This window comes from Tachysurus fulvidraco, chromosome 23 (genome assembly GCF_022655615.1).
Source record: "Tachysurus fulvidraco isolate hzauxx_2018 chromosome 23, HZAU_PFXX_2.0, whole genome shotgun sequence".
Taxonomy (NCBI): Eukaryota; Metazoa; Chordata; class Actinopteri; order Siluriformes; family Bagridae; genus Tachysurus; species Tachysurus fulvidraco.
The window spans coordinates 4,697,604-4,725,306 of NC_062540.1; the positions used below are offsets into that span (position 1 = coordinate 4,697,604).

General features: G+C 38.2%; 2 protein-coding genes across 11 annotated transcripts; one reads left to right on the plus strand and one right to left on the minus strand.

Annotated features, from left to right (window-relative positions):
- The first annotated feature begins 1,567 nt into the window (after positions 1-1,567).
- tmem269 (transmembrane protein 269) lies at positions 1,568-27,072 on the plus strand. 8 transcript variants are annotated; one of them, XM_027144593.2, is made up of 10 exons: positions 1,568-1,877; positions 4,079-4,138; positions 4,865-5,072; positions 9,415-9,479; positions 10,366-10,420; positions 14,794-14,941; positions 15,208-15,305; positions 16,257-16,400; positions 16,694-16,894; positions 17,909-18,482. In XM_027144593.2, exons 3-10 carry the CDS (start codon positions 4,994-4,996, stop codon positions 18,097-18,099), a joined length of 981 nt encoding a protein of 326 aa, XP_027000394.1. In that variant the 5' UTR covers positions 1,568-1,877; positions 4,079-4,138; positions 4,865-4,993; the 3' UTR covers positions 18,100-18,482. The 8 variants fall into 8 exon arrangements, with proteins under 8 accessions (XP_027000394.1, XP_027000395.1, XP_027000396.1 ...); XM_027144594.2 differs by having other exon boundaries at positions 4,915-5,072; XM_027144595.2 differs by lacking the exon at positions 4,865-5,072 and having other exon boundaries at positions 1,569-1,877.
- On the minus strand, positions 20,545-25,607 carry si:ch73-206d17.1 (tyrosine-protein kinase STYK1). 3 transcript variants are annotated; one of them, XM_027144584.2, is made up of 10 exons: positions 25,459-25,539; positions 25,225-25,304; positions 24,615-24,749; positions 24,250-24,411; positions 22,928-23,109; positions 22,769-22,852; positions 22,443-22,669; positions 22,146-22,186; positions 20,832-20,928; positions 20,545-20,716 (listed from the first exon to the last, which is right to left on the minus strand). In XM_027144584.2, exons 2-10 carry the CDS (start codon positions 25,265-25,267, stop codon positions 20,545-20,547), a joined length of 1,143 nt encoding a protein of 380 aa, XP_027000385.2. In that variant the 5' UTR covers positions 25,268-25,304; positions 25,459-25,539. The 3 variants fall into 3 exon arrangements, with proteins under 3 accessions (XP_027000385.2, XP_047662899.1, XP_047662900.1); XM_047806943.1 differs by having other exon boundaries at positions 25,225-25,301; positions 25,459-25,479; XM_047806944.1 differs by lacking the exons at positions 20,545-20,716; positions 20,832-20,928 and adding an exon at positions 21,076-21,946 and having other exon boundaries at positions 25,459-25,607.
- Positions 27,073-27,703: the final 631 nt, after the last annotated feature.

A 27,703-nucleotide genomic window follows, 5' to 3' on the forward strand; every position in this document is an offset into this window, starting at 1 on the left:
AGAGTCTTGTGGTTGATCGTATCAGTTTGGCTGATCTAGCTGTGGAATGAGCTGCTTTAAAGCTAGACTGTTTGGGATCTTGGAGGTTGTTCTGTGAGAGATAGACAGACAGTTGATTATAGACAATGCGTTCAACATTTCAATCCCACATGGTTCTTGAAAGCCAAAACCTCCTCCCCCATACACTAAACAAAAGCGACTGTATTACAAGAGTCCAAAGATCATATCTCGGATATTTAATTGAGACACTGATCATTTATATGAAATTTGTTGTAACTTAAATGATACTGAACCTCTGCTGGTTTATTTGATCCTGTGCATCAATTGAGAGACCAATCATAAACCATCACACACTAATTTTCTCTAAAGCACCAAATATAGTCACCTTGACCTGATCTGGTATGCTGAGAGGTCTCACACACACACTTGGAATTCCTTTAATACATCGGTCATCAGTTGATATACAGTAACTAATAAACATTTTTGTACAAGAAACCATTTTTGTGATGGGAGAGAATACAATTACACTGACTTTCTCTGATGTCTAACATTTATAATAGTCATCATTTATTAACACACGTGGTTCAGGTTGTTGGGTCGCTAAATACACTGACCTACTATACATATCTGCAGATTGCAAGGTTTCAGTCCAGTTATTATGTGATAATCATAATCTAGATCCAGATGTGGGCATAAATCAATTTGGAATCACATCTACATGGAATACTGTAGTATAGCCATACCATAACCCACCGTAGTCATTGTAGCATTGTAACAGTGGTTATAATAAATAATAAAATGTCGCCCTAAACCATGTGGCAAAATGTGTTATGGTCTGATGAAGACCTAGGTAGAACGTCTCGAGCATAATCCATTTGTCTGGAACAAAACCAAGACCAGGGTGAAGCATGGTGATGGAAGCATCACCTCTGTCAGACAGCCAAAGTTAAAAAAAAAATGGATGTGCAAGCTTGTGCAACCAGGTTATTCTCATTTTCATTAGTTTCTTTTATCGTGAAACTTTTTCTATTTGTTTTTCACTGGAATACGGTTGACATTAAAGGCGGACGGACGTCTTAAACGATCGGTGTCATGACACAGACTCCCCAGAGATGAATGCCAATGCAGGAGATGCTTAATAACAAATAGGTGACATAGAATGAAAAAAATATTAAAAAAGTATATTCAGCAGAGCCCAGGGTCGACCCGGGGAACTCGGAAACAGAACACAGGGCTGAAAAACATGGAAAATTAGGAACAGGGAGCCTGGGAGTGTTATTTTATTTATTTATTTATTTATTTAAATTATCTAATTCATTCATTCATTCATTTTTCACACAAATGCAATTTGAACAGGGGTGTGTAAACTTGTTGTTTTTTTTTCCCCTGTTGCCAGATGATTTAAATAAATTTCCAGCTCAATAATTTGAGTTTGCTCAGAACTTTTGCCTGACTTTCAGATATACGGACAGTCGGTCGGAAAATAGTCGGAATCTCGCTGCAGTACTTAGTTTTGTCTTTAGTTTGGTTCTGGAGCGTCATCCAGGCATCGTAGAAAAATCTAGAAGGAACCTGGGCGTCATTTCCGGTGGAATATTCCAGCAAATCGGGCTGTAGCTTTAAACAGTGTCGCGCTGAAATCGTGAATGCCTTTGGTTCTGACAGGTGATGGAAGCGCAGCAAGTGACATAATTGACGCTTTTTCTTCATCGAGGAAACATTTCTAAAAAAAATAAAACAACAACAAAAAAAAACATCAACAAAAAAAAAGGATATTTTTTTGGCCTGGAGAAATCAAATCTACCTGGAGACACATCGCGACAGTATTTTTTACTATTATTATTATTTTTTAAAAAGTCTGCACTTTATCCTTACTGGTAAGTTTTATACAGAAAAATAAGCCTGAAATAAAACAATCTTAGTCTTAATTTGTGTTTTTATCTCTATTGTGTCGCATTATATAAATAAATGTAAATATAAATATGTATATGTATATATTCATGAATTAATTTAAATGTCGATATTAATAGCGTATTAATCAAAGTTTAAAGTTGTTCGGCTTGTTTTGAATGTAGCTTCGTGTTATAAATGTAAGCAGGTGTGAGGAAATGTAGAATTATGTGTTTACAATAATGTTGTTGTTATTATATGACTGTAAGGTAGGAGACGGACAGACAGATTTATTGGCTGTGTTCCTCATAGATATGTACGCCATTGGTGTTGCTGAGCAAAGAAACCCGTAGCTATTTACAGTATGGTGTGTTTTTTTTATTTTATTTGTTTATTTATTTAGTGTAAATAATAGAAACACGCCCTCTTTCTACTCGTGTGGAATCGTTAAGACGTTCAATCCGTTCTCGTGCTTGTTTAACGTTTTTATCTGGTCGGTCGTATTTTATTGTAACACAAGGAAATAAAGGTCCGCTTTTCTTGCACGGTTGATGCGCGGTTACACTTATGGCGAAAGCGGAGCGCGAGACATCAGGTCGGTCGCGCGCGCCGCACTTTGTTACGCAGTTTAACGCGAGGACGCGCGCATCAAAGGGGGAGTGGAGGGGGTGTGTATGTGCACGCGCCATCTTGCACTTTGAGTCGGGTATAAAGTAAAAAAAATAAAAATAAATATATATATATACTTTATATATATACTTTATATATATTTACTTTATATATATAAATAAACACACCGCGCTGGTTCATTAAAAACGCTGTAAGCCAATAATGAACAGTTAAATCAAGACGCTACAGTCGAGCAAGGAAGTTTTTTCAAGGAAGAGTAAATATCACAGGCACTCATTGCACTGGTATTACAAGTGTTAGTATTACAAGTATTACAAGTATTGCAACTTGACTTTAAAAAAAAGACTTGATTTATATAATTGCTTTATCTGATTGCTTGCTTTGTTAAGTGCATGCTTTATAAAACCCTATTTGCATTATTTGTTGGAATATAATTCCTTATAATTATATAATAATTATATAATAATAATCTCATTGCCTGGAGGCCATTTAAAATACATTTTTTGGTTTGAACATAGAAAAAAAAATGAATCTGCATGTTTCTACCATGGTAAGAAATGATATAATAACACGTAACATAATGACTCATTTATATCAGGAAACATGTTTTTCATGCATATTAAGCGCTACCCTCTTGTACAATCTTGTCATGCTTAAGTTTCTAACTTTCAAATGCTTTCAGGTCACCAACGTATAAAAAATGATTAATAAAACCTCTTTGCTTAGGTTTGACATTTATATTATTACAGCCTAAAGAGTAGATATAGAATGGAGCAAAATAAGAAAGAAAAATGATTGTCACAATTTCACAATTTCTTCTTGTATTATTTTACCTTACACAATTTTCTCCTGATCCAATGTGCTGACAGGCATGTGTCAGTAATCAGCTAGGCGATATACTGTGAAATTCTAACACATCCAATGATCTTGGGAGTTGCTGGTGCCAGGCGGGCTAGTTTTAGTAATTCAGAATATATACCAATATTAATTGTGTAGACACCGTCAAGTGAGTGGCAGGCCTTTGGTCAGAGGAGAATGGTCAGATTGGGCTGACCTTATAGAAATGCTATGGTAAATCACATAAGCACTATTTTCAACGATGGCAAGCAGGAAAGCATCTCAGAACACGCAACATGGTGAGCCTTGAGTTGGATCGGCTACAACAGCAAAAGACCTCATTGGGTTTCACTTTAATCAGTGAAGAACAGGAATCTGAAGTTCTACTGGCCACAGGCTGACCAGAATTGGCCACTTAGAAATAATAAAAAAAAATCCGATATTTTCATCTCAACTTGGTTCCATTAATGTAACAATGAACTCAGTGTGCATTAGTGAATCTATATTGAAACTAGATAATAGTAGATTCTATCACTTAACCATAATTCTTCTGTCTTTTCAGTTTAGGGTTTTAACATAAGGGAGAAATAAATGACTTGGAAATGCAGGAACAAATTGGACTTTTCTGCTTGATTCACCTAATGAACACATACATACCATGAGATGCTGATCTGTTAATAAATATATACAGTACTAACACAAGTTATATGGTCTTTTTCAGGTGCTGTGCTGTGCATAGAGACCAAAAAGACCACCATGATCCTGTTAACTCCATCCTCTGGTATGGTTTCCATAAACATTCCAATCTTTAAGATTAGATAGCATGTTAATTACCGTGTCATATACTATAGCAGTTGCAGTTGTTCTGTGGTTTGTTTGTTGTTTACTGCTGTAAAAGGGATGGGGGTTGGGGAGGGATATGGGAATGTGATGCCATGTGCTGTGGACAGCTCCACCACATCTTTATGCTGTTTGTCTGTAGAAGTTAAAGCCATTTTGTGATTATTTTAACCATTTTATGCAAACTATGTTGCTAGTTTGTTTTCAGTGTTTTCCAGAATATGTCGATAACAGGATTGTGTTTCACACTTGCTCATTGGTCACTAATGCAGTTCCAATTCAATAGTTGTTACCAGGAAACCACACCAGACAGCCTTCCAGAAATGCACAAAAAGCTTAATCTGACTTATCTGAGTTTAACAGACCAGTCCTGGGAGGGAGTGAAGAGCCATGTGCAGAGGTGCTCTATCACAATGTCATAGTGATTTTACAAACCATTTCAAGTTCATTTGGCATTGAACAAGCAGTAGCCAGAATATGAGTAGTCATAGTACAATAAGGTCGAAGGACAATCTGAAAAAGTAAACAAGTAAAGCATAAGGATGTTTACTATGATAGCCAAGTTTAAACCTTACATAACCATTTGGGAAGATTTTGCAATAAATGAATGATCTTGGCATGTTCTATACGTGGGAGCCAGGAAGTGAACCAGAAATGTTTGACATAGGTCATATTAAAACTCTGGGGACTGTGACATCTGCTGGTTGGCTGTTCAAGCGTTTCAGGACATTGCCTCTGATGCTCCTGAAGCCAAACCACCTCTCCTATCCCTGAGCCTGGGAGCAGGTCGGTCTGGATGTTCGCGATGGCCAGCTGGGTTGAATGTCATCTGACCCTGGATTGTTCCTCGGGGCAGTACCCTCCCAATCCACAAGGTATAGCATGCAACGGCCCAGTCACTTGTAGTTGAGTTCCCTCCTCACAAGGTAAGCAAGACCACTCCTGGTCTATTCATTCCAGACAAATGCCCCTGAGAAAAAGAAGACACTACAGATTTGAGTAATGACAAAAATGAAATTTGGTGTGATTAGGTGGGATTGCTGGCAATTTCTGATAAGAGATTGGAGTCCTTTTTTTTTTCTTTTTTTCTTTTTTTGTGAGACCCATAAAACATATGGGCATTTGGTCATTTTAATAATATTTGAAGATTCAAGTAATTATAACTAAACAAATAAAACCAAAGAAAAGTCTTTTTTAAGTGATCTCTAAAATGTGTTTTTGAAAAAAAATCCAATTTCTTGTGAGGAAAATGTAAGGACACCCCCACATTTATTTGTACTTAAAATAGATAAAATTACCTACAGGTGTATCACAGCAGGTGCAAATTATTAGAACATTTTTACAGAACATTTTGAAGGAGGCTTGCCTTGTTTAAACCTCAGATATTTGGTTTGGTTTTCTTCTATTTGTTAAAGTGAGAGGTATCACGATGTTGAGATCCAAAGAGCTCTCAGAGGACTTCAGAAAGATGATTGTTGATGCTTATGAGTCTGGTAAGGGATATAAAAGATCTTAAAATAATTCGTAATCAATCATTCTACTGTCCAGAAAATCATTTACAAGTGCAAAACCTCTAAAACAATTGCCAACATGGCCAGGTTAGGCCGTCCAACAAATTCACCCCAAGACCACAACATACTTAAGCAAGTCTCCAAAACTCTAAAATATCCTGACCTTTCTTGGTTAGGTCTGAAAGAGGGGAGGCTATAGAGAAGTTAGCCACAAAGCAGCTATTTCTTCGTATTGGGCCGGAGTAATTCCTATACTGCCTCGAACGTCTCTTGTTGTTTAAGGAGACCCGATCCGAGGCTGATCCGTTACCCCAGGTACTGGGCTTTGGCCCAACCCAGATGGCACTTGTGGGGGTTCACCATCAACCTGGAGTTCCAGAGGGCTCCCAAGAACTTCCCCAGGTGGTACGGGTAGTCGGACCACTTAGAGAGTGGATGACCACATCATCAATGTAGACAGCGGTGAATCGCCGATAGGGCCACAGGACGATGTCCACCAGACACTGCAATGTGGCGGGTGCCCCATGTAAGCCAAAAGGGAAGACTCAGTACTGCTAGTGTCTGCTGCCGCTGGTGCAGGCCATCTTTGACCAGGCATCCTGGGCTAGTGACACTTGCTAATAGCCTTTCGTCAGATTCAGGGTGAATATGTACCGTGTCCTACCCAGTCGTTCCACTAGGTCATCCATCCGGGGAGAGGGTAGCTGTCAAAGTCCCAGACTTGGTTGAGACTACGGAAATTGTTGCAGAGCCGGATGGTCCTGTCCAGCTTGGTTGCAATGACGATGGGGATAGACCATGGGCTAGTAGACTCCTCTATGAAGCTGTCACGAAGCATCTCTGTCACTTTCTCCTCTACAGCCTGACGGTGGGCTTTCTGGACCCGATAAGTCTGCTGACAGTCCACCATCCAAGAAGGGGTTCTGTTCGGCACAAGATCAGCCCCTCCAACCGATTGTAGGCTTGCTGTTGGTCTTGTTGAGTGGCCTCTATGTGCGTTCGTACCATCAGGCCCACCTTGTTGATGTGGCCCTGCATGTCTAGGACGAAGTCGACAATGGAGTGGAAGAGGGCGGTTGTCTTCCACCCCTTTCAACATCCTCTTCAGTGTCTGGTTGAACTGCTCCACTAGTCCATCCGTCTGCAGGTGGTAGATGGATGTCCCGAGGTGTTTAACCTGCAACCATCGACCTAGATCCACTATTAGTTTCAACACAAAGGGCATGCCTTGGTCGGCGAGGATGTCCTTAGGTATTCCCACTTGGCTGAAGGGCATTTTGGAGGTGGGAGGTGGCCTTTTGGAGTGGGATGCTTCGGAGTAACAAGTGGCATGTGAGAGTTAGTGGGTGCTCTCATTCTCCACCGGTGTAGAAACCCGTGCTGCAGTGCACATGTGCAGTGCAGTGACAAAAGCATGGAATCAGGAAGTGGCTGGAAAACTTAAGTACTCTTTCATTTAAGTGGAAAAGCAGGGTAAGGGTGGAAGCAGTGTCACTAAAGGGTACGGGAGGTGCTTGGGGTGCTGGACTGCTGCCCTGCCTTGTAGCCACCCTCAGCAGCCACTGTCCTCAGTGCTAAAGTGTTGCTGTCTCTTCAGAACCGCGGGATTCAATTGGTGGAGTCCGCTTTTGTGGCACTTGCATGCGGTGGTGTTTTAATATATATATATATATATATATATATATATATATATATATATATATATATATATATATATATATACACATATACTTTTTTGTTTAGTTCACCAGCCCATAGAACTAATGCAAGATGGTATCCTATTTGAAGCATGTGAGGTCAGTTGACGGGTGGGTGAAGCATTTCTGTTTGTACTCTGACCATGTTTGGTAACAGCTCTAGTGGTATTGGTTACTGGAAACGTGTGATCGTTTTAAAACATTTTTAAACATTTGTTTGTGGATGAAAGCTGGATGAATGACTGACATTGATGGTATGTTGTTGAGTGAATGTTCTCAAGACGTGTGATATCTGCACTACTTTCTCAGAAACAGGAATCCCATAATGTTTAAAGACCTGCCTAATCTTTTGTTGTTCCTAAGGCAGTGGAGATTTTTGGCAGAGCTATACATACCCGGCAAATTGTGGGAAAAAAGGTGGTCCTTCTATGTTTCCAAACTGAGTATTTTGACACAATTAGTGACATTATTGTCTAAGGAGAACCACTGGAACTAACTGTTTACAAGGGATTCCTGTATTCCTGGACACTCTTCCCCAATCCTACTTTTGAAACTATCTACAAAATGGTACCTTTTTTTGTGCTAGATGCTTATGAATTCCTCCATGAAGATCTGCTAGAAGCAAGGGCTGAAATCAGATCCCAGATTTCTACATAGTCCATGGTGTTAGGCTGGTCTTCTGTATCAAATAAAACTCAGACAGTGTGAAGATCCATGCTCAGTGGTACATAAAATACAACGTCCAATCATATTAATTAAACTCACAAATTTAATTGCCATTAACATTAATGTACAATCAGACAACCCAAGGCAGTAAACCATGAGAGAATGCATGGGTCAAACTTTGTGTAAATAATCAGTAAGACAACAGTGCGCTTACACAACTGCCGTGCTTGGCAAGACTTCACAATGAATGAATGATCTGGATAAGTTTATATACTGGGGAGTCAGAACAGAACATAAATGTTTGGGATTCTGTTGACTTCAACATCTGGTGGTGGGGAGGAGTAAGATGCTTGGCTAATGTTTACACTGCTCCTCTACATTCTGTATGTCTTGAACCCTGCCTAATTGGACATGATTTGTTTTTGTTTTTATGCAGATCAGCATGTATTTACTGATGATCTGTCTGTGCATATGTCTTTTTTGCTCATTTGGGTATAAAAACACTGTATTGCCTTTTTAAAACATTGTATTACACTGTATTGCCTCAGTGAGAAATGTCTGGTTGTTGTCCAATAAAGAAGACAGAAGACATAACCCAGCAGGATTTAGCAAATTAGTAGAACTTCTTTAGCAAGTATAACTTAGGTATACATAGAAATAGATTAAAGAAGTGTTCTTTTAGTACTTTCTTATTGGGGCTGTGAAGATTCCTAAAATGTTAAAGTCTGTAAAACAGCTACTTGATATGATAAATATGATTTAACATATATCTCTGACACTGGCTTTACACACTCAAACGAAGGGAAAAAAAAGCAATATCAACCATCATCTATAGTATTGCACTGTGAGTGAGCGGTGAGCCACCGAACATTTCCTTCTATACATAATAGTAATTTGGCTGTATGTTATAATATGATGCGCAAGCAGTATATTATTTACTGTTAATGTAAATAACAGTAACTAAATTTTATTACTCTAGGGATACCACAGTTTATTACAAGAATTTACAGTACCATTAAATGTATCCAAGCAACTGAATTCACCAGCCAAAACTGATTAAATGATAGCTGTACATAATATAGTTGTTTAAAAAAACAATGCCATGCAGCCTGGCTAACATTTGTCCTATTTCTTATAAGGCATCTTAGAATGATTTCAGTATTCACCAGCTCCATAGACAAAATGTGTTTTAGGTTTTAGTTGTACTTCCTAATCACGTGCCTGGTGAGGTCCGATCACAATAAAGTAAAGAGAACAATTGAATTTTAAATCGTTACATGCAGATTTTTGGTGAATGATGTGCTGTTGGCTTGTGCTGTGTCTGATTGGTTGTTTTCTTTCAGATGAAGAGTCGCTTGCAATCGACTGGCTTTGGAATCACGTCAAGTTCAGGTTGCAAAACGCAATAGTAGGAACCCTGCATTAAACTTTCTTGATGTCTGTATAGCTGTTAGGTATATATATATATATAAATATATATAAAAAACAAGATTCTAGATAATTGTGTCACTTAGTTTACATGTTCTCTATTGTCACACTTGAATTATTCACAGTTTATTGAACGAAAGCCATTTCTGCATGTGTCCTTGCATGCCTCCAGCCTACCCCATCTGATTAAAAAAAAATGCCGTTATTGATAGGGAATAAAGTTGTGCTTTTTTTACTCTTAAGTGTTTTGTGTAGAAGGAAAATTGCAGATCAGCTGTACATAAGGATTCTGATATGTTCTGATAATGAATAATGTTAGAAACACTGGATTCATGTGCTAAATCTCCAGACAGAATTATTGATGATGGAGCTCTTGACCAGACATACTTTATTATAATATAGCCATTGTCTGTGATTGTTGGATACATTATCAAAAAGCTTGGAAGTGCATACAATTGCATTGGGGTCAAAACAAGTCCCATCTGTATTTTTGTCTGGAGCTTAAGTCACTGTGTCTTATGATGTTTTAGGGTAAAAAAAAAGGATGATCATTTGAGGTTTCACGCTAAAATGTATGTACATTATGTCTACAGTTTTTTTTTTGTGTATTTAATTGTATGTGTGTGCTCCATTAAGCAAATATGATTATCCAGTGTACGAAGAACTCTATTTATATTTTATACCCACTGATTTGCTGAAGGACAAAAAAAATCTTTGTATTTCTTCATTAAAAGCCTTTGCAGCATTTCAGTGGCACAAAGTCAGTTAGCAGTTTTAAGATGCCAAGAAGAGTTCTATTGTGTCTAATCTTTTTCCCCCCCCCAAAGCTGTTTACAGTTATGATCCAACATTTTTTCCCCTGTTAGAAGGACGGTGATTATGCAGCGCTCTCAATTGTGCCATTTCTGAGCAGGGTGTACTGTAAATATAGTTCCTATTTTACACATTTATATGCATGACAGCAAAATGTGCAGAAGGGTTGTCTTAGCAATAATCACTTGAAATGACAATCAACAGTTATAAAGATTGTTGGAATAAATTTCTGTTAACAGAAGGCTGTATGACCCAGGTCGGTGGTTGTGCATAACTCATATTCATGAGTAGTGATAATGTATTGTTAACATTAGCTATCTAATGGGACATTATCATGGCAATATTGATCATTTTCATTTTCTTAAAACATCTGGCTTCTATATCATCAAAGCAGTACATACAATAAGGGGAAGTCTGTATTTGTATACTTTTTTGTTATTTAATATAGTTCCAGTGCATATATCCACTTCAGCTTTACACGTCTTTTGACTTTGACTTCATTTTGAAATCTTCAGATGCCATATTAAAAAAAATACATAGGAAGGAGAAAAAAAAATGGAACCACAATTAATGACCTCAGGACATGTGAGCCACAACACACTCGTATGATCAAGAAGGTTAGAGCGAAGCCAGGAGGCTCATGAAAAGAGTTGCAGGATGACTTGAAAGCAGCAGGATCAACAGTTACACAGAGAACAATAAGCGATGACCTGCACTACTCTTATCTCTGTTCCTAAACAGCAAACAAAACTCCTTTGCAAAAGCGCTTTTATGCAAATCAAAACAGCTTTTTGAACGTGGGAGAATTAAATTATAGAATCCAATTGACCAAAATCAGAGTCACCAAAATAAGAATACAAAAATTGAGACTTATACTGTATACGCTAAGATAATATATATATACAACAAATTTAAATAAAACTAGGATTTAAATAACTATACAGGAAAAGGTATATTGTTGCACAGTAAGATATGTTGTTGCACAGAAGAATTATAATCTCCGATGGACACAGGTAGGAAGGATTTCCTGTGTCGCTCTCAGGACCAGCTTGGTTGAATGAGTCTGCTCATAATTCTGCACAGGACATCATGGAGTGGATGGAAGATGTTGTGTGAGATGGCAAGTATCTCAGACAACATCCTTCTTTCTGACACTACAGTCAGAGAGTCTGGCTCCACCCCCACATCATCAACTGGCCATAAGGATAAAAAAACATCCGTTGTTCAGTCTGTTGACTGCCTTCAATCTGCTCCCCCAGCATGCAACAGCAAAAAAGATTGCTGGCTACCGAAGACTCATAGAGCATCTTCAGCACTGTCCTGCAGATGCTGAAGGACCTCAGCCTTCTCAGAAAGTAGTCGGTTCTGGCTCTTCTTGTAGACAGCTTCAGAGTTCTTAGACCAGTCCAGGGCTGGTTTCTATGCACACTGTACTGGAGCATTACACATTATTAAAGGAAACATGAATGGAGCGATGTACTGGGATATAATGGGGCAGGATTTGATCTTATCAACCAAGAAACTGAATCCAGGAAGTAGATAGAGGTTTAAACAAGAAAATGGCCCCAGTGGTACAGCCAAAATAACCGACGCCTCTAATCTCTTAACTTTAATCCCAGTGAAAACTTTTAGAGCAGTTTGAGTCTACTGTGAGTCCAATTAACCGGGAGATATTTAAGATGATATTCTAAGAGGAATGGACCAAAATTTAGTTCTCCAAAAGCTTCTAAACATCTACATTATTTAAATTGACAATTACATTAAAGTAATAATGATCATTTTTTGGTATCTACTTTTTGGTTGTGTTTAAAGTTGAAAGACATTATGTGTATAAATTTGAAGTGGATATATGCACTGGAATGATATTAAATAAAAACCATAGTGTCTTAATTCGCTATTAGAATATTACGTAAAAGTGTCTTATTTCTTCTCACCGTGCAGCTTTTATTGACAGATTTATCGGTAACTTGGTTCTTACAAAAATTCATTCTAACTAATTCTCTCTTTTTCAGTTTTCAGTTTAACTTTTCTTTTCATTGTTTATACAGCTGGGAGTTACAGTATGACAGATTACTTGAGTTCAGAAGATCAAGCCTTAATATTTCAAAATGTGTAGAACTCCACATCTCTGTGAAAATCTCACATCTTGATTGGTCAGAATTTGTTGATTACTTTTCTATAACAGTGGAACTCAGGCATTAGTGCTGCCAAATCATAGCTTATTACTGCGCTGGTTCTAATACTCCAATGTTTCTATAGAAAAGCTATATAATGGAATAAATACAAGACTTGTCATGCTGTTATTGAAAAAGAATCAACTTTGTGATTTAACTGTACCCCCCACCACCTCAAATATAAGATCTTGTTTACCATTAAAGCAGATGCTCAATGACTTTATAGATAAATTTTGGATGGCTAACACAGTCATACCTTTCTATAATGACCTAAAGTTATTGATTGCTGTTCTCATTTGACTTTGGGGTTTGTGTATTTTTGTTAAACCTACCATACTCTTCAGCTTTTTTTTCTTTAAATGTAATTTTTAATGACAAGCAGGTCAAGAACATTTCTTATTTTCCTGATGCTTTACCCATGACTAGCTGTGATTTTCTTTTTTATGCAGCTAATATTATATTTACAGTGCATCCAGAAAATAGTCACAGCGCTTCACTTTTTTCACATTTTGTTATGTTACAGCCTTATTCCAAAATGGTTTACATTCATTATTATCCTCAAAATTCTACAAACAATACCCCATAATGACAACGTGAAAGAAGTTTGTATAAAATTTTGGCAAATTTATTAAAATTAAAAAACGGAAAAAAAAAAAAAATCACATGTATATAAGAATTTACAGAATTTATCATGAGACTCAGAATTGAGCCCAGGTATCCACTGATCATCCTTGAATTCAGTTGATAGGACATGATTTGGAAAGGCACGCACCTGTCTATATAATGTTGCACAGTTAACAGTGCATGTCAGAGAACAAACCAAGCCTTGAAGTCCAAGAAATTGTCTGTAGACCTCAGAGACAGAATTGTATTGAGGCACAGATCTGGTGAAGGGTACAGAAAACTTTCTGTAGCATTGAAGGTCCCAATGAGCACAGTCTCCTCCATCATCTTTTAATGGAAGAAGTTTGGAACCACCAGAACCAGAGTGGGCCGCTTGGCCAAACTGAGTGATCGGGGGAAAAGGGCCTTAGTCAGGGAGATGACCAAGAACGCGATGATCACTTTGACGGAGCACCAGCGTTTCTCTGTGGAGAGAGGTGAACCTCCCAAAAGATCCACCGTCTCTCAGCACTCCACCAATCAGGCCTGTAAGGTAGAGAGGCCAGATGGAATCCTCTCCTCAGTAAAAGGCAGATGATGGTTGACCTGGAGTTTGCCAAAAGGCACCTGAAGGACTCCTAAACCATGAGAAACAAAATTTGCTGGAATAAAGATTGAACTCTTTGGCCTAAATAGCAAGCGTCATGTCTGGAAGAAACCAGGAACCGCTCATCAACTGGTCAATACCTTACCTACAGTGAAGAATGGTGGTGGCAGCATCATGCTGTGGGGATGTCTTTCAGTGGCAGAAACTGGAAGACTAGTCAGAATCGATGGAAAGATGAATGCAGCAATGTACAGAGACATACCTGAAAACCTGCTCCAGAGTTCTGTGAATGTCATTGAGTGGCCCAGCCAGAGCCAAGACTAGAACCCGATTGAACATCTCTGGAAAGATCTGAAAATGGATGTGCACCAACGCTCCCATTCCAACCTGATGGAGCTTTAGAGGTCCTGCAAAGAAGAATGGGAGAAACTGCCAAAAATAAATATGCCAAGCTTGTACCCTCATATTCAAAAAGACTTCAGCTGTAATTGCTGCCAAAGGTGCTTCAACAAAGTATTGCGCAAAGGCTGTGAATACTCATGTTCATGTGATTTTTTTTATTTTTTTCATTTTTTATTTTTAACAAACTTGCAGTGATTTCAAACAAACTTCTTTCATGTTGTCATTATGGTGTATTATTTGTAGAATTTTAAGGAAAGTAATGAATTTAATCCATTTTGGAATAAAGTTGTAAGATAACAAAATGTGGAAAAAGTGAAGCGCTGTGAATCATTTGTTTCGGATGCACTGTACACTGTATGTAAATGGAATGTTACGGACTGACAATTTTCTGTTCATGACAGAAGCTCTACTTTTCAGCAGGTGAACCATCAGCTTGTTGTTCCAAGAAACAGCACTTTATTATCTTATATCTAGATAAATATCTAGGAAAATATTTTTGGGGATTGTTGTAGGGATGTGTAAATAGGTCAAAGCTTTAGATAGATAAATGTAACTATTTCTGGGCATGTATTTGTGCATTGTTTTGAACTGGATCAGCTTAGTGCCTGATTTTTTCACCTTTGTACTGTAAGCTCATCGCATAACAGTGACAAAATAACAGCCGCTGTGTAATCATTACCCCTGTTTGGTCTCAGGCTTTTTCCAGAGCACCAGCAAACTGTTCCTAAGCGAACGGGCCAGTTGGGTCCAGCTCAAAGAGTTCGCTCGCAAAAATGCTGCCAATGCCCTGTCTCTTGCCAACATGGTCATGGGGATGGCCTCCATTCTCAGCAGTCTCAATGGGTGAGGTGTTAGTGGACGAAAATTAAAGTAAAACTGATTGTTTTATTACTGAGTTGTATATAAGTTGTATGTAACTGAGTGTTACATACAACTATAACTACTACTTCTAACCGTATAGACGTTTGTTCATCGACCGTTATATAATTTACATAAAGTGGATTAATATTCCCAGAGTCACTCGTAAAGAATTTAATTTTTTTTTCCATGTTTTAAAAATGCTGTTGTTTTCTAACCCAATCTTCACCTCTAAATCCTTCTCCACATAGGCACCATTATGCTGCATGTTGGCTGGTGCTGATTGGTTACCTGCTGGATTTGGCAGATGGCGCGGTTGCTAGGCAACTGAATGCTTGCTCCACATTAGGTGAGTGAACTGTGCTTTAAGGACTAGTTAGAAGTTGTAGCAAAAGTCAACCTGAAGCAGAGATTAGTTTCCTACTTGTACTTTCTTATACATGCTGTTTTTTTAATGCTTATTTGCCTCAGATTTGTCCCTTTGTCCATAATTGAATTACTCCTTTATAAACAAGGATTAACCTCCTAAGACCCGAGCTTTGGTTTGGTTTGCATTTTTAGATGCAATGTGATGTCCACGTATGTGGACACCAGGTCGTAGTAGGTTAAACAAGTTTTTTTTTTGTTTGCTAATACTTATTTTCTTACTTTGTGAGCCTAAACAACCGTTGTAGATCCTCACCCTGTGTAATTGTGATCACGTTTGCACAGATGCCTGAAATAGCTTTGTGCTGCTCTCATAGTACTCTGCCTTTTTGGATGCTTTGTGACCTCAGCTTGGTTTTTATGTGTGACATTGCTACAGTATGAGGTGTCGTATTGCCCTCTTCCAACTTCCCTTTTTTGCCAGTCAAACAATCACTTTTTTACATATTAGGCTGCCTAATTCAGCAGGCTCTGACTCCAATTGTCCCCTTTATCCATGGTCCTTTGGCCTGCCAGCATATCTAACATTGCTGAAATGGTTGACCTTCAGATTGGAATCCCAGTGCACTCATGTGGCAGTGAGCAAAACATGCCCTAATTCAAACGGTACAAAATGGTGTGAGACGGACTTGTAAATTTCCTATAACCTGGTGCTGCCAAAAAGTCTTCAATGTCAGAGGCACTGAAGTGAAATTACACCTTCATAAAATACAGTGAGAGGATAAATGACTTGTTGCTGTCAGTCCTTGCCAGAGCACCTGTTATTCTTGTCATTCCTGTTTATTACTGTAATGAAAATAGAATTAAAATAGCCATCTTAGCATAGTGAGGAAAGAAGATTTCTATGCAGTCATCTGTGACTTCTGTGTTACAGGAGCCAAACTGGATGACTTTGCAGATTTCACAACATTTGGAATAGCGACATCACTGCTTTTAAGGACTTCCAACATCCTGGACAATGTCCTATGCATGTGCTACATGCTCTCTGTGTTTATTCGGCTTTGTTTCTTCTCCAGCGGTGAGGAAACCTGACATTTCCTGCTATTTCTTAGCCAATTGTTTCTGTATTTGAATAAATAACAACACAGGACGTCGTTCCCTTCCAAATCCCCCTGAATGTTTCAGATCTTAGATTTTGCTGATTTTTCGTCATACTTATATGCAAATGCTGATAAATGCCCATCACCCATTTGTTTTCGAAGTTTTGGAAGTTACCCTTAACTTCAGAAATTCTTGTTAGATACAAAAGTTTCTTGTTAGATACAAAAGTTCCAAACAAACTGGATTTTTATGTGTAAAAATCATTTGCAGGCATTCCTTTCATGTATCGTGGCCTGCCGTGCATCTACTCGTCTGCCAGTCTTGCCTGCCTGTCTCTCCTGACTGGAGGGAACATGACCGTTCTCCGGCTCACTGCTATAGCCATGATTGTCTTCATGGGCAGCCAGACTCTTTACCCTCATGACCGGGTGCTGGAGTCACAGGCCTGGAAAAAGGTGGTCTATGCTGGAGGTACAAATGCTCAAATTTTACTTTGTTTAACACGACATAAATTTAAATTGCACTTGTACAAATTCAAGTTGTATTTACACACTATCATTTAAAGTTTATTTCAAGTTTCCTGTACTGTATACACCTTTGGTTCTCGCAATGAGGGAAATCAAGTCACTGTTATCAGAGTTACTGCATTAATTATTGAACTCTATTATTCCTGAATTCACACTGGATGTGTCACTAAGCATTGCATCAAGGAGTCATGCCAAGCCCTCTGTATGTTTTAAGGGAGAGATTATCCATAATTTTGGAATAAGTCTAGTACAAGAGATCATAAAAAACCACATCTAGCATTCTGTATAAATGTCCCTCCCAAAGCTAATCAGGATTATATAATAGGATAGAAGAACAAATTGAAGACCATAATAGGTGCTGACTAAATGTTTTTGCGAAATAGTCCTGAAGAGGGCGCCAAAACAATGACTAATGGCTGTATATATGGGTGGACTTAAACCATTACATAACAGGGGTGGAAAAGTAGAGCCAAACTGTCTCTAAAGCCCTCTACTGGCTGGCTACTCTGCACATTTTAACCTTCCCATTTCCATTTGGGTGAACCGAAAACGAGGTAAACTTATTTTAAGTTACATCTCAGCAACTTATCTTTTGGAAATGTGTTTATTTTTGATTTATGATTGAGTTTTGGTCATCACGAACAGATATGTTGTTCAGCTGTAAACTGTACAGACCATTGGCTCAGAGTTGTTTGCAGTTTTAAGAGTAAAAAAAAACATGACGACACAAAGCAAAGCAGCTAACACTAGATAAAGCTCATAACAGTTTGCTAGTGACTTTAGCTAACTTGTGGAGCAGCTTGGTAAGATTACTGCTGTTTAGCAGTGCATATTCAGTCTGTATATTACATTATCAACTTATACGTGCATTACTTTGATTAACATAATGTACTAGATAGCTCGGTTAGTCATGACTCAAAGCTTTTTTCTGAAAATTAATATACCACTTGCTCTTCAGGTAATATCTCTCGTGAGCACACTCATGTGCATCCAGCAGGAGAACACACAGGTGTGAACTGGACCAACTGTGCAGTGTTTACTTTTCTTTCTCTGGCTCCAGTTCTGCCGTACTGCACAATTCGAACAAATTTAAGCTTCAAAACTGCACAATTTGATTCCATCATTGACTCCAGATGGCACATAATGTAACCCATTGTGGAGGGTTTCTATGGAGTTTCTGCTTGAGTTTCTGCTTCTTGGAGTGTAAATCATGGGCAGGTCCTCATGCGATGCTTGATGCCATGTCCCTGGTGTAAACTGGCCTTTACCCTGTTTGATTGTTGTCTTGAATTGAATCCAGTCCTCCATAACACTAAGACAAGGACTATGTCAACTGCGATGTATGTTCTGTTGGTGGAAGTTTCAGGAATGAAAACCTCTGTAGCTCAAGCCAATAAACAAAATATTATTTTGTTAACGTATAATAAAAATACATGTGTAATGAGGGAATTTGTAGAAAGCCTGATAACCATAACCATTATATTCAGTTAAAAGCAGCCATATTGCTATTTAACATTTATCGTTTGTCGTTCCTCCAGGTATTGTTATGGTCTTCTGCTCTTCATTCCCTCCTGTCTGTCTGTACTATCTGCTATGGTCAGTGTCCTACATTTTGTTCCCAATGTCCCTATGGAGCTGTAAAGTGTAACTGGCTACGATGTGTTGTCCAAACACTCCGGGCTTGAAGTTAGCCCATGTGGCCCAACAGAAGCATCTGCTCTTTGCTGCATTGGAGTATCAAATCCTGTTCAATCCCTCTGGACATTGTATGCTGTATTTCTTTTTATTATTGTTGTTGATGTGATGAACTTTGGGTTGCAGTGATGAAATCTGCCTGATCTACAGGACTGATCAGTTTGTTTAAAGAAAAAAAAAAAAAAAAAAGGCTAACTGCAAAATACTTTTGTGTTTGGGTGAACTGTGAACCGTGTGTAGCGTTCACAGAGGTTTCAGATGTGAGTCTGGAAATGTATCAAGCGTTCTATCGCAAATGCTGTGGGAAGACGGTATTTTGGTCAATTTTATTTATGAGGGAAAATAGGTGAGAATCATTTGAAGCAAACAATGTTTTGTAGACATATATGTATCATAATCGGGATTTTCATACTGGTGGATAAAATATTTTACTAAAAGGGAATTAAAAACAGAGCCTAAAGCATGAGTGTGAAACAATGTTGACGTAGTCTTCATAGTAAAACTAAAACTAAACGGTGTTAGAAGGTGTTCTTTTATTAGTTCACTGACGTTTTAAAAATAAGATCAGTTTGATTCATTTAATTCAAATCATTTTTACTGCCAGTGCCTATTGGTCAGCTTTGTAGGCAGCGATGCATAATAGAAGCCACTACGGTATTATTAAGGCTAATGATCGAATAACCATTCTTTTGATTTCTGGATTAATTATGATTTAGAAAATTTTTGCATTTTAACTATGATAGAGACCAATTTGTGCAGCAAACAATGTAAAATCTTTTGCATTCTGGGAATTTGAGATTGTGGTCCTATGAAATGAAGATCCCCCCCCTTCAGAGATTGCCTAGAGTTTATTTAAAACTCTTTCTAAACTTAAGCCCATTTCTCTTGTGTGATATCAGCTTAACTTGTTAAGTCTAGCTCTGTTGTCTTAGTATACCCATGCTGTGATATAACTATATGTTTCACTGATATTCATGTTCTGAGCTATAAATTCCCAACTATATATATATATAGGATTATCATGAAAACAACATTAAACACATACATCTAACTATAAAATGAATACAATACAATACAATATTTCTACTATTCTAATATTTTAATTCTAATAATATAAGATTATTATCGAATGAATAAATAGCAACATCCTTTAAATACCGAAAAAACAGCATATTAATTCAAGATGCTGCTTATCAATAAAATGATGATCAATACTTAAAATAAAAAGAAAACACAGTGGATCAGAGTTCAGTCGGCTTATTTTTCCACCTTGTGGATTTTTTTTAGTGGAGAATAGACTGAATTTTCCAAATACTGACATTATTTTAGTAATTAGACAAAGCAACTTAAATTAAAGTCATGAATCAATACTCTATATAACAACTATTAAATAAATGTTAGCAAATAATAGCAATACAAAAAAATAAAAATATATAATAATAATAATAATAATAATAATAATAATAATAATAATAATAATAATAATAATAATAATATAACATCCTGTGCTGGATCAAGTGCTATTCTATAAGCTGACAAATAATGATGGTGGAAGCCATATTGAAACCAAATTTACGAAACTAGGAATATATATACACAATAATGTTAGTAATATACTAGACTCTATGGTCCTTTGCTTTTATATTACAGTATATCATATTTTAAGTGGCTCTTCGGTCATTCTTTACTAATCAGCTTTAAATGCAAGCTTTCGTGTTTAAAGGTAAAAGTCTAGATGCAAAAACCCCTGTCTCAGATGTTGGGGGCCAGAAAACTGACTTGAGCAACTGTGTAACCTTCTCTGAGCAGTTACATAGCACTTTCCCAGAATAAATATTGGCATTACATTTGGAATAAAGTTACCAGCTTTGAATACAGCCTTGTATGTACACTAAACGCTCAAGGAGGAACTCCTGCCTTCCTTCTGTATTCAGAAATGTCCATACACTGTATTGCACGGAGGGGTTTAGTATCAGCCAGGTGGATATACGACTCCAGCAGTTTAATGATCGCAGAATAAGCCGGGCGGTCCTTAAAATTCCACATGCGGCAATATTTCATGAGGTCAAACCTGTGGGAGAAATGACAAGCTCTTTCAGCAAGCTCACTGGCCACAGTCTCTTGTTCCCTTGCTGTTATTAGATCACTAGTAAAAGTACAGATTTCTGACATATGATTTGACTCACAGAGCTCCTCCACAGTTTGGGGGTCTTTTTAGCTTGTAAGTGGCCAATGTTTGGAGGAAAGTCTCTGAAGGCTCCAGTTCAGGAAACGGAGGAGCACCTTGTAGAAGAAACATGAAGGCTCTCAATAGGACCTGTTTGTTTCTAAAAACAGCTGCTATTTATTGATTTAATTTCATTTGCATTTAATTTACTAGATAATAAATAAAATACACCAGTTATAACAATGACTGTGAAATCTAATGTATGTATTGAATGTATTTCTTGATATAACCTATAGACTGACATGATTTTAATGTTAAAGAAGAATATTTATTCTATATGATATCATATTGTTATAAAGGATTATATTTGAAGTCTTTAATCATGCTGATGTCATTTTTGTTTTGTCTCAGGTCGAATTTTTTTTTTAGACATTACATATACTACGCTCATGGGCTATGTTGACCTTCATATTCTAAACTTATGGGAAAATGACATTAGGGACTTATTAAAAACCTTCTAAATTTGCAGTGTGAGATGAGTTCTGACTGCTGCTCCACAGCATCACCTACAGCATGTCTCTGGATTATCACCCGAGGTGAAAGTTATTCACTGTGTCTTCACTTGACTGATCCCTGTCCATGCTAACCTTGGTGGGTCAATTATCACTGAGTAATTAGGGGTGTCTGCTATCTAAGACGTCTTCTATGTTGATGATGATGATGATGATGATAAAGATGACACGACAGGGCAGGAGTCATTCTGTCAGCCTTTATGTGAACTACTCCAACGTTTTACTTGAATGTCAACACGTGATACACTCAGCTACCAAATACACTTTAATGCAAACATATGTGTAATCCTTTCCCAAACTCCAACAAAGAACACAATTGTATAGAATGCCTCTGTTTCCCTTCACTGGAACTGAGAAGTCCAAATGAGTTCCAGCATGACAATGCATCTGTGCACAAAGCACATGGTTTGTCAAGGATGGAGTGGAAGAAATCGAGTGTTCTGCACAGAGCCCTGACTCTGACTTAACCCCACTGAACACCTTTGGGATGAACTGGAACGCCTAATGCACCGTAGTCTTCCTCACTTGACGTCGTTGCCCGATCTCATTAATGCTCTTGTAGCTGAATGAACACAAACACACACAAATCCCTACTCTAAAATCTAGTGAAAAGCCATCCCGGAAGACCGGGACATTATAACTGGATTATAAAATAACTAAATCTTGCATGGGATGTTTAAAAAGCACATAGTTTTGATGTTCAGGTGTGCAGAATAGTAGAATTGAATTATATAGAATAGAATAGAACTGAATTATCTTACCTAAAGTTATCAACTCATAGAGGAGGATTCCAAAAGACCACCTGAGATATTGGATTAGAAAATATACAGTAGTGTAGATTTATATTGCAAAAAAGGTTTAAGCACTCTGATCTAAAATTATGTATAAAATTAATTCTCAGAATTGAATCTCGGCATCATCAAGTGGAAGCTTCAAACATACTGTAAATCTAATGCTCATTAGTCAAAACATTAAATAGATTGTAAAATAATAAATAAATATTTAAACATAGTCATAGAACCTCTATATATATAAATATATAAATCATGTAGACTCACACGTCACTCCTGGATGTAACAGGGAATCTGAGTAATCTCTCTGGTGCCTGCCACTTCAAAGGAACTCTGTCCTCTGTCCTCTCCTTTCCCACTGTCTCTGTCTCTGTCTGCCTCGACTCGAAAGCCAAAGCCAACCCGGACACTTTCACCAGGAGCCCTGAGCCAATCAGCATGTTGCATGCTGCGATGTTCCCATGCACAAGCCTGTGCTCTGACAGCAGGTAATCCTGAAGCATGAAAACCACCGTGTATATCACAGTATATCACATAGCACTTAGAAAGTACAACTTGCATACTGTATGTTTACACTGCTGCAAAACACATACCAGCCCGGTTGCCACTTGTTTAGCCACTAAATACACAGATCTCTCTGAAAAAGACTGTTCCTGATGGCACATCCCAGGTCCACCCTGTGTTTTGGAAATCAACACATTATTCACTTTTAAAAATATACAATATATTTATTGGCTTCTTACAATTCTTACCTCTCGAAGGTTCCATAAGAAATGCAACAGATTTCCAGGAGTGCTCATCTCAAAAACCAAGTACATAGGAAAGCGTCGTGTCTGGCAGTACAGCATGTGGACCAGATTGTCATGTTTACAGATGGTCGAGTAGAACAGGGCCAACTCCACAAACTCTTTTGCCTTGTGACTGCTTGAACTTCCTGAAACAGACGCATAGCAATCTCAGATGAAACGATCTGCTAACTATTTTAACCACAACTGACTTATATAATTGTGTAATGAAAACAATGTCATTAATTATGACATTAATAATCAATGTAGGAGGGCACGGTGGCTTAGTGGTTAGCACGTTCGCCTCACACCTCCAGGGTCGGGGTTCGATTCTCGCCTCCGCCTTGTGTGTGTGTGGAGTTTGCATGTTCTCCCCGTGCCTCGGGGGTTTCCTCCGGGTTCTCAGGTTTCCTCCCCCGGTCCAAAGACATGCATGGTAGGTTGACTGGCATCTCTGGAAAATTGTCCGTAGTGTGTGAGTAAATGAGAGTGTGTGTGAGTGCCCTGCGATGGGTTGGTACTCCGTCCAGGGTGTATCCTGCCGCGATGCCCGATGACGCCTGGGATAGGCACAGGCTCCCCGTGACCCGAGGTAGTTCGAATAAGCGGTAGAAAATGAGTGAGAGTAATCAATGTATTTATGATGAAGTCTAAAGCTTTGGAAACGATCTTAATGTTTTCCAGAAACTTTAACTCTGGCTTGGTTGGTGGTGTAAAAGTCATTATTTTGAGGATTTCCGAAAGAGCGATTAATATGCTCAGAGGTAGAGATTTAACAAAGTACTGTGCCTGTATATTCATTCATGAAAAGCCAATACTGCTTTAAACTAATTTATAAGTAAAGAACGTTAAAAGCATGTTTAGAGTTTACACAACACTTCATTAATGGCTGTGGTGTGCTGGTATTTGTGAAAGACTTGTGTCAGTGACTTCAAAATTCAAGTTGAGAGGGTGTTTTGGTGGCTTTTATGTACTGTAGGTAGGAATTACAAGTTTGGCTAAAACACAGCATTAGAGTCATCATTTCGACTAGACGTGTTTGAAATCTGATGACCTGGAGGAAACCTACACAAACACATGGAGAGCATGTATGACATTTCACACGGGTCAGGGTTTGAACCAGGGACCCTATCCCTAACCCCAACCACACACATATTTTAACTTCCTACGACCTGGTGTCCACATACTGTACATCTAAAATGCAAGGCCAAACCAAAGCTCAGGTCTTAGGAGGTTAAGCAAATAAAACTATTTTATCGTATGCTATTACTGTATATTGTTCCATATACCTCTGAACATTTTAATTCTCACAGCAGTGGTAACTTCGTCACATTTTAACCGGCCCTTGCAGGTAACCCCGTACCGACCATTTTTCACAAACTCCACCTCCTCCAACATGCACTGGGTGGGCATTTCCCATGAGCTCAGCGCACGGTGTCCAGGCAGAGAACCTGCAGATACAGTCCGAAGAAGTCAAAGAGTCTTATACAGAGCAGAAGGCTCATGAAATACTGTAGGCTTACAGTATAATCATTAAATACAAGGATCTTGTAGGAGATTTGATCAAGAGAGGTTAAGAAAGAGTATTGAGGTTTGTTTTAGTTGTTTGCGGTTTATCATACATAATTATATGTCAAACAGCAATATATCTTACCAGTTTGATCAAAAGACACTGCTGAGGACTTCGGAACTGATGATTTGTTTTTTAAGAAGCTCCATATTATCCGAGATATGATGGTCAGTGTGCTAAGAGCCAGGAGACTGGGAATAATGATGAGTGCTAATTGACCTGCAGGCACACACACACACACACACACACACACACACACACACACACACACACACACACACACACACACACACACACACACACACACACACACTCGCTCGCTTATTCCTGTACCTTTTGACTGACACATCACATTATTATAATGATTCATATTAAAATGAAAGTTTCATTATTAAAATTAAAACGTATTGATTTGCATATATACTTATTTTGGTGCATTATGGATAGATCTTTATCTATCTATCTATCTATCTATCTATCTATCTATCTATCTATCTATCTATCTATCTATCTATCTATCTATCTATCTATCTATCTATCTATCTATCTAAAATGATGTGAATAAAATATAGGCTTCATATATCTCAGTGTTATCAATAAGATCACCAATTATCCACACAATTATTTTACTGTGTTGATTTTTTTATGTAGCGATCTCGATAAATGTCACATGTAACGTAGTGACCATGGTTACCACATTCAAGGCTGGAGACGTTGCACGTGACCCGCACATCCATCGGTGTAATGGTTTATCTAAAGCATCTCTCACAACTGCTGTGATGAAAGACACAAAAAGCTTTAAGGCACTGCAGATCACAATCTGTTATATTTATTTGTATGGATATATTCGATTAAAGGAGATTTAAAGGGGTCTACATATAAAATAGGTCTAAATCAAATCACAACTAAGCAAATCCAAGACTCCTACCTTGCCCATATCCTTTTCTTACAAAGAAAATCCGTGCTTCATTTTCACAAGTCGACACAATGAGTCCCTGCCAGAGCTGAATGCTGGATTTTGACATTGAGAGCAGTGACCATGAAGGTCTACGATTTTTTTTATCTCTGTTAATAATTACCTAAAGAAAGCTACAGCAGCAGGATGGATTCATATGTGCATATAAGCCTTGAGCTGGGTGTTAAAGTGAAGTTTATCCAAGTCACAGTCATGTCAAACTCAATGGGAACAGACGTTTCAAGTTCAAGAAGCTTTTATTGTCATTTCAACCATATATACTGTAGCTGTTGTAGTATACAGTTAAATGAGACAACGTTTCTCCAGGACCATGGTGCCACACAAAACAAAGACAGAGCTAAGGGCTTAGTAAGTAAGTCTGACCAGTGTATATACTGTATGTTCAGACAATATTGTGTGTGCAGAAATACTGGAATGAACACAGTGTTATAGCAGCAGTTACCTGAGATATTGTACAGGGATGTGGAAAACAGCAATCAATCAACTGAAATGTCAGACAGAATGTGCAAATAGTAAAAAGTGTGCAAAAAACAGCATGTAAACAGAGTGATGGATATATATCGGAAGTGGGTGTATTTAGTGTAGGTCTGTACAGTCCATACAGTTGATGTGCGTGCGTGTGTTGTGCTCAGTACAGTTCAGTTATTAAGGAACCTGATGGCTTGTGGGAAGAAACTAATACACAGTCTGGTCGTGAGGGTCAGGATGGGGGACTCTGCTGGGCTTTCTTGGTGTTGGAGCTGGTGTTGAGTAACAAGGTGAAGTTCTCCGCTGGATGAAAACCAAGAAATTTGGTGCTCCTGAAGATCTCTACAGATGATCCTCCGATGTTCAGCGGAGAGTGGTCGCTCTGTGCTCTTCGTTATTCAACAAACATCTCTTTGGTTTTATCAACATTTAGAGAAAGGTTGTTGGTTTTACACCAGGCAGTTAGCTGTTGCACCTCCTCTCTGTATGCTGACTCGTCGTTCTTAATGATGAGACCCACCACGGTCGTGTCATCGGCGAACTTGATAATATGGTTCGATGTGTGCATTGCTGCACAGTCGTGAGTCCGCAGAGTGAACAGCAGTGGACTGAGCACGCAGCCCTGGGGGGCTCCAGTGCTCAGTGTAGTGGTGCTGGAGGTGATGTTCCTGATCCGGACTGAGGTCTCCCGGTCAGGAAGTCTAGGATCCAGTTGCAAAGGGAGGTGTTTTGTCCCAGCAGGGTCAGCTTCCCAATCAGGTGCTGAGGGATGATACAGCATTCATACATACGTGTCTTTATTTTCCAGGTGGATGAAGGCTAAATGAAGGCATTGGCATCATTCGTGGAGCGGTTTGGACGATATGCGAACTGTAGGGGGTCCAGTGAGGGTGGTCATTCTGAAGCAGAAGTGGTCTCTTCTGCTGTTGTTTCTGATTTGTTGTGCATGTATTTCTTAATTCTGATGTTTAATATGACCATTACCTGAAGCTTTTAGTTTTTGTTTGCATTGCACTGCTGCCAGATGATTTACTGATTATATAATTGCATAGAACTCCAGGTTTATAAGTATACCTAATAAAGTATCTGTATCCATGAGCCAGCATGTCAACCAAAAGGTTTCATTGTCCAAATAAATTCCACTTGAGATTACTTGAAGTATTTGAAAGGCTGTAAAATGGCATTCTTAATGACCATGAGGAAAAGGTCAACCACTAGGCTAATAATACTGGACTCACAGAAAATGATCAAAAATAGCGCTGAATTTTAATGTGTCCTTCTACTGGAAATTCGAATCTTTAAAAACAATTTGAGTAAAGCTTGAATAATACACTGTTTATAAATACTAAAGGTACAAAAAGTGTACCCTTGAGGACTTGAGCGACACTGTGTGATACCATTTAGAGCCCTCTTACAGAGCATGTAGAACAGTACCATGATATAACAGCAGATGGCGCTATGGCAACAAAATTGTTCCTCTGTTTAAAATTGCAGGGACGGTGCTAAAAATAAAAATATTGATTATCCTCTAGCAGTAATTTATCTATATTTATATATTTATTAAATTAACTGATATTTATCAGAAGATGGTTTTATGCACATGTGTAAAAAATTTTAATGCCAAGAATACCATGGACTCCCTGGCTACCACTTTACTTTTACTTTACCTTAATGTTTAATATAACCATTTACATACATGTTTATTAAAGTTTCAGGTACAGCATACAGC

What these genes read in the sequence shown, in the direction of transcription:
- tmem269 (XM_027144593.2), top strand. Translation starts at nt 4,994, where the DNA reads ATGTTCGCGATGGCCAGCTGGGTTGAATGTCATCTGACCCTGGATTGT. An exon ending in GTACCCTCCCAATCCACAAG is followed by an intron (nt 5,073 to 9,414) that starts GTATAGCATGCA and finishes GTTTTCTTTCAG; the next exon opens with ATGAAGAGTCGCTTGCAATC. An exon ending in ATTCTCAGCAGTCTCAATGG is followed by an intron (nt 14,942 to 15,207) that starts GTGAGGTGTTAG and finishes TTCTCCACATAG; the next exon opens with GCACCATTATGCTGCATGTT.
- si:ch73-206d17.1 (XM_027144584.2), bottom strand. Translation starts at nt 25,267, where the DNA reads ATGGATGTGCGGGTCACGTGCAACGTCTCCAGCCTTGAATGTG. An exon ending in TCTTATGGAACCTTCGAGAG is followed by an intron (nt 22,853 to 22,927) that starts GTAAGAATTGTA and finishes TCCAAAACACAG; the next exon opens with GGTGGACCTGGGATGTGCCA. An exon ending in GTTACATCCAGGAGTGACGT is followed by an intron (nt 22,187 to 22,442) that starts GTGAGTCTACAT and finishes CCAATATCTCAG; the next exon opens with GTGGTCTTTTGGAATCCTCC.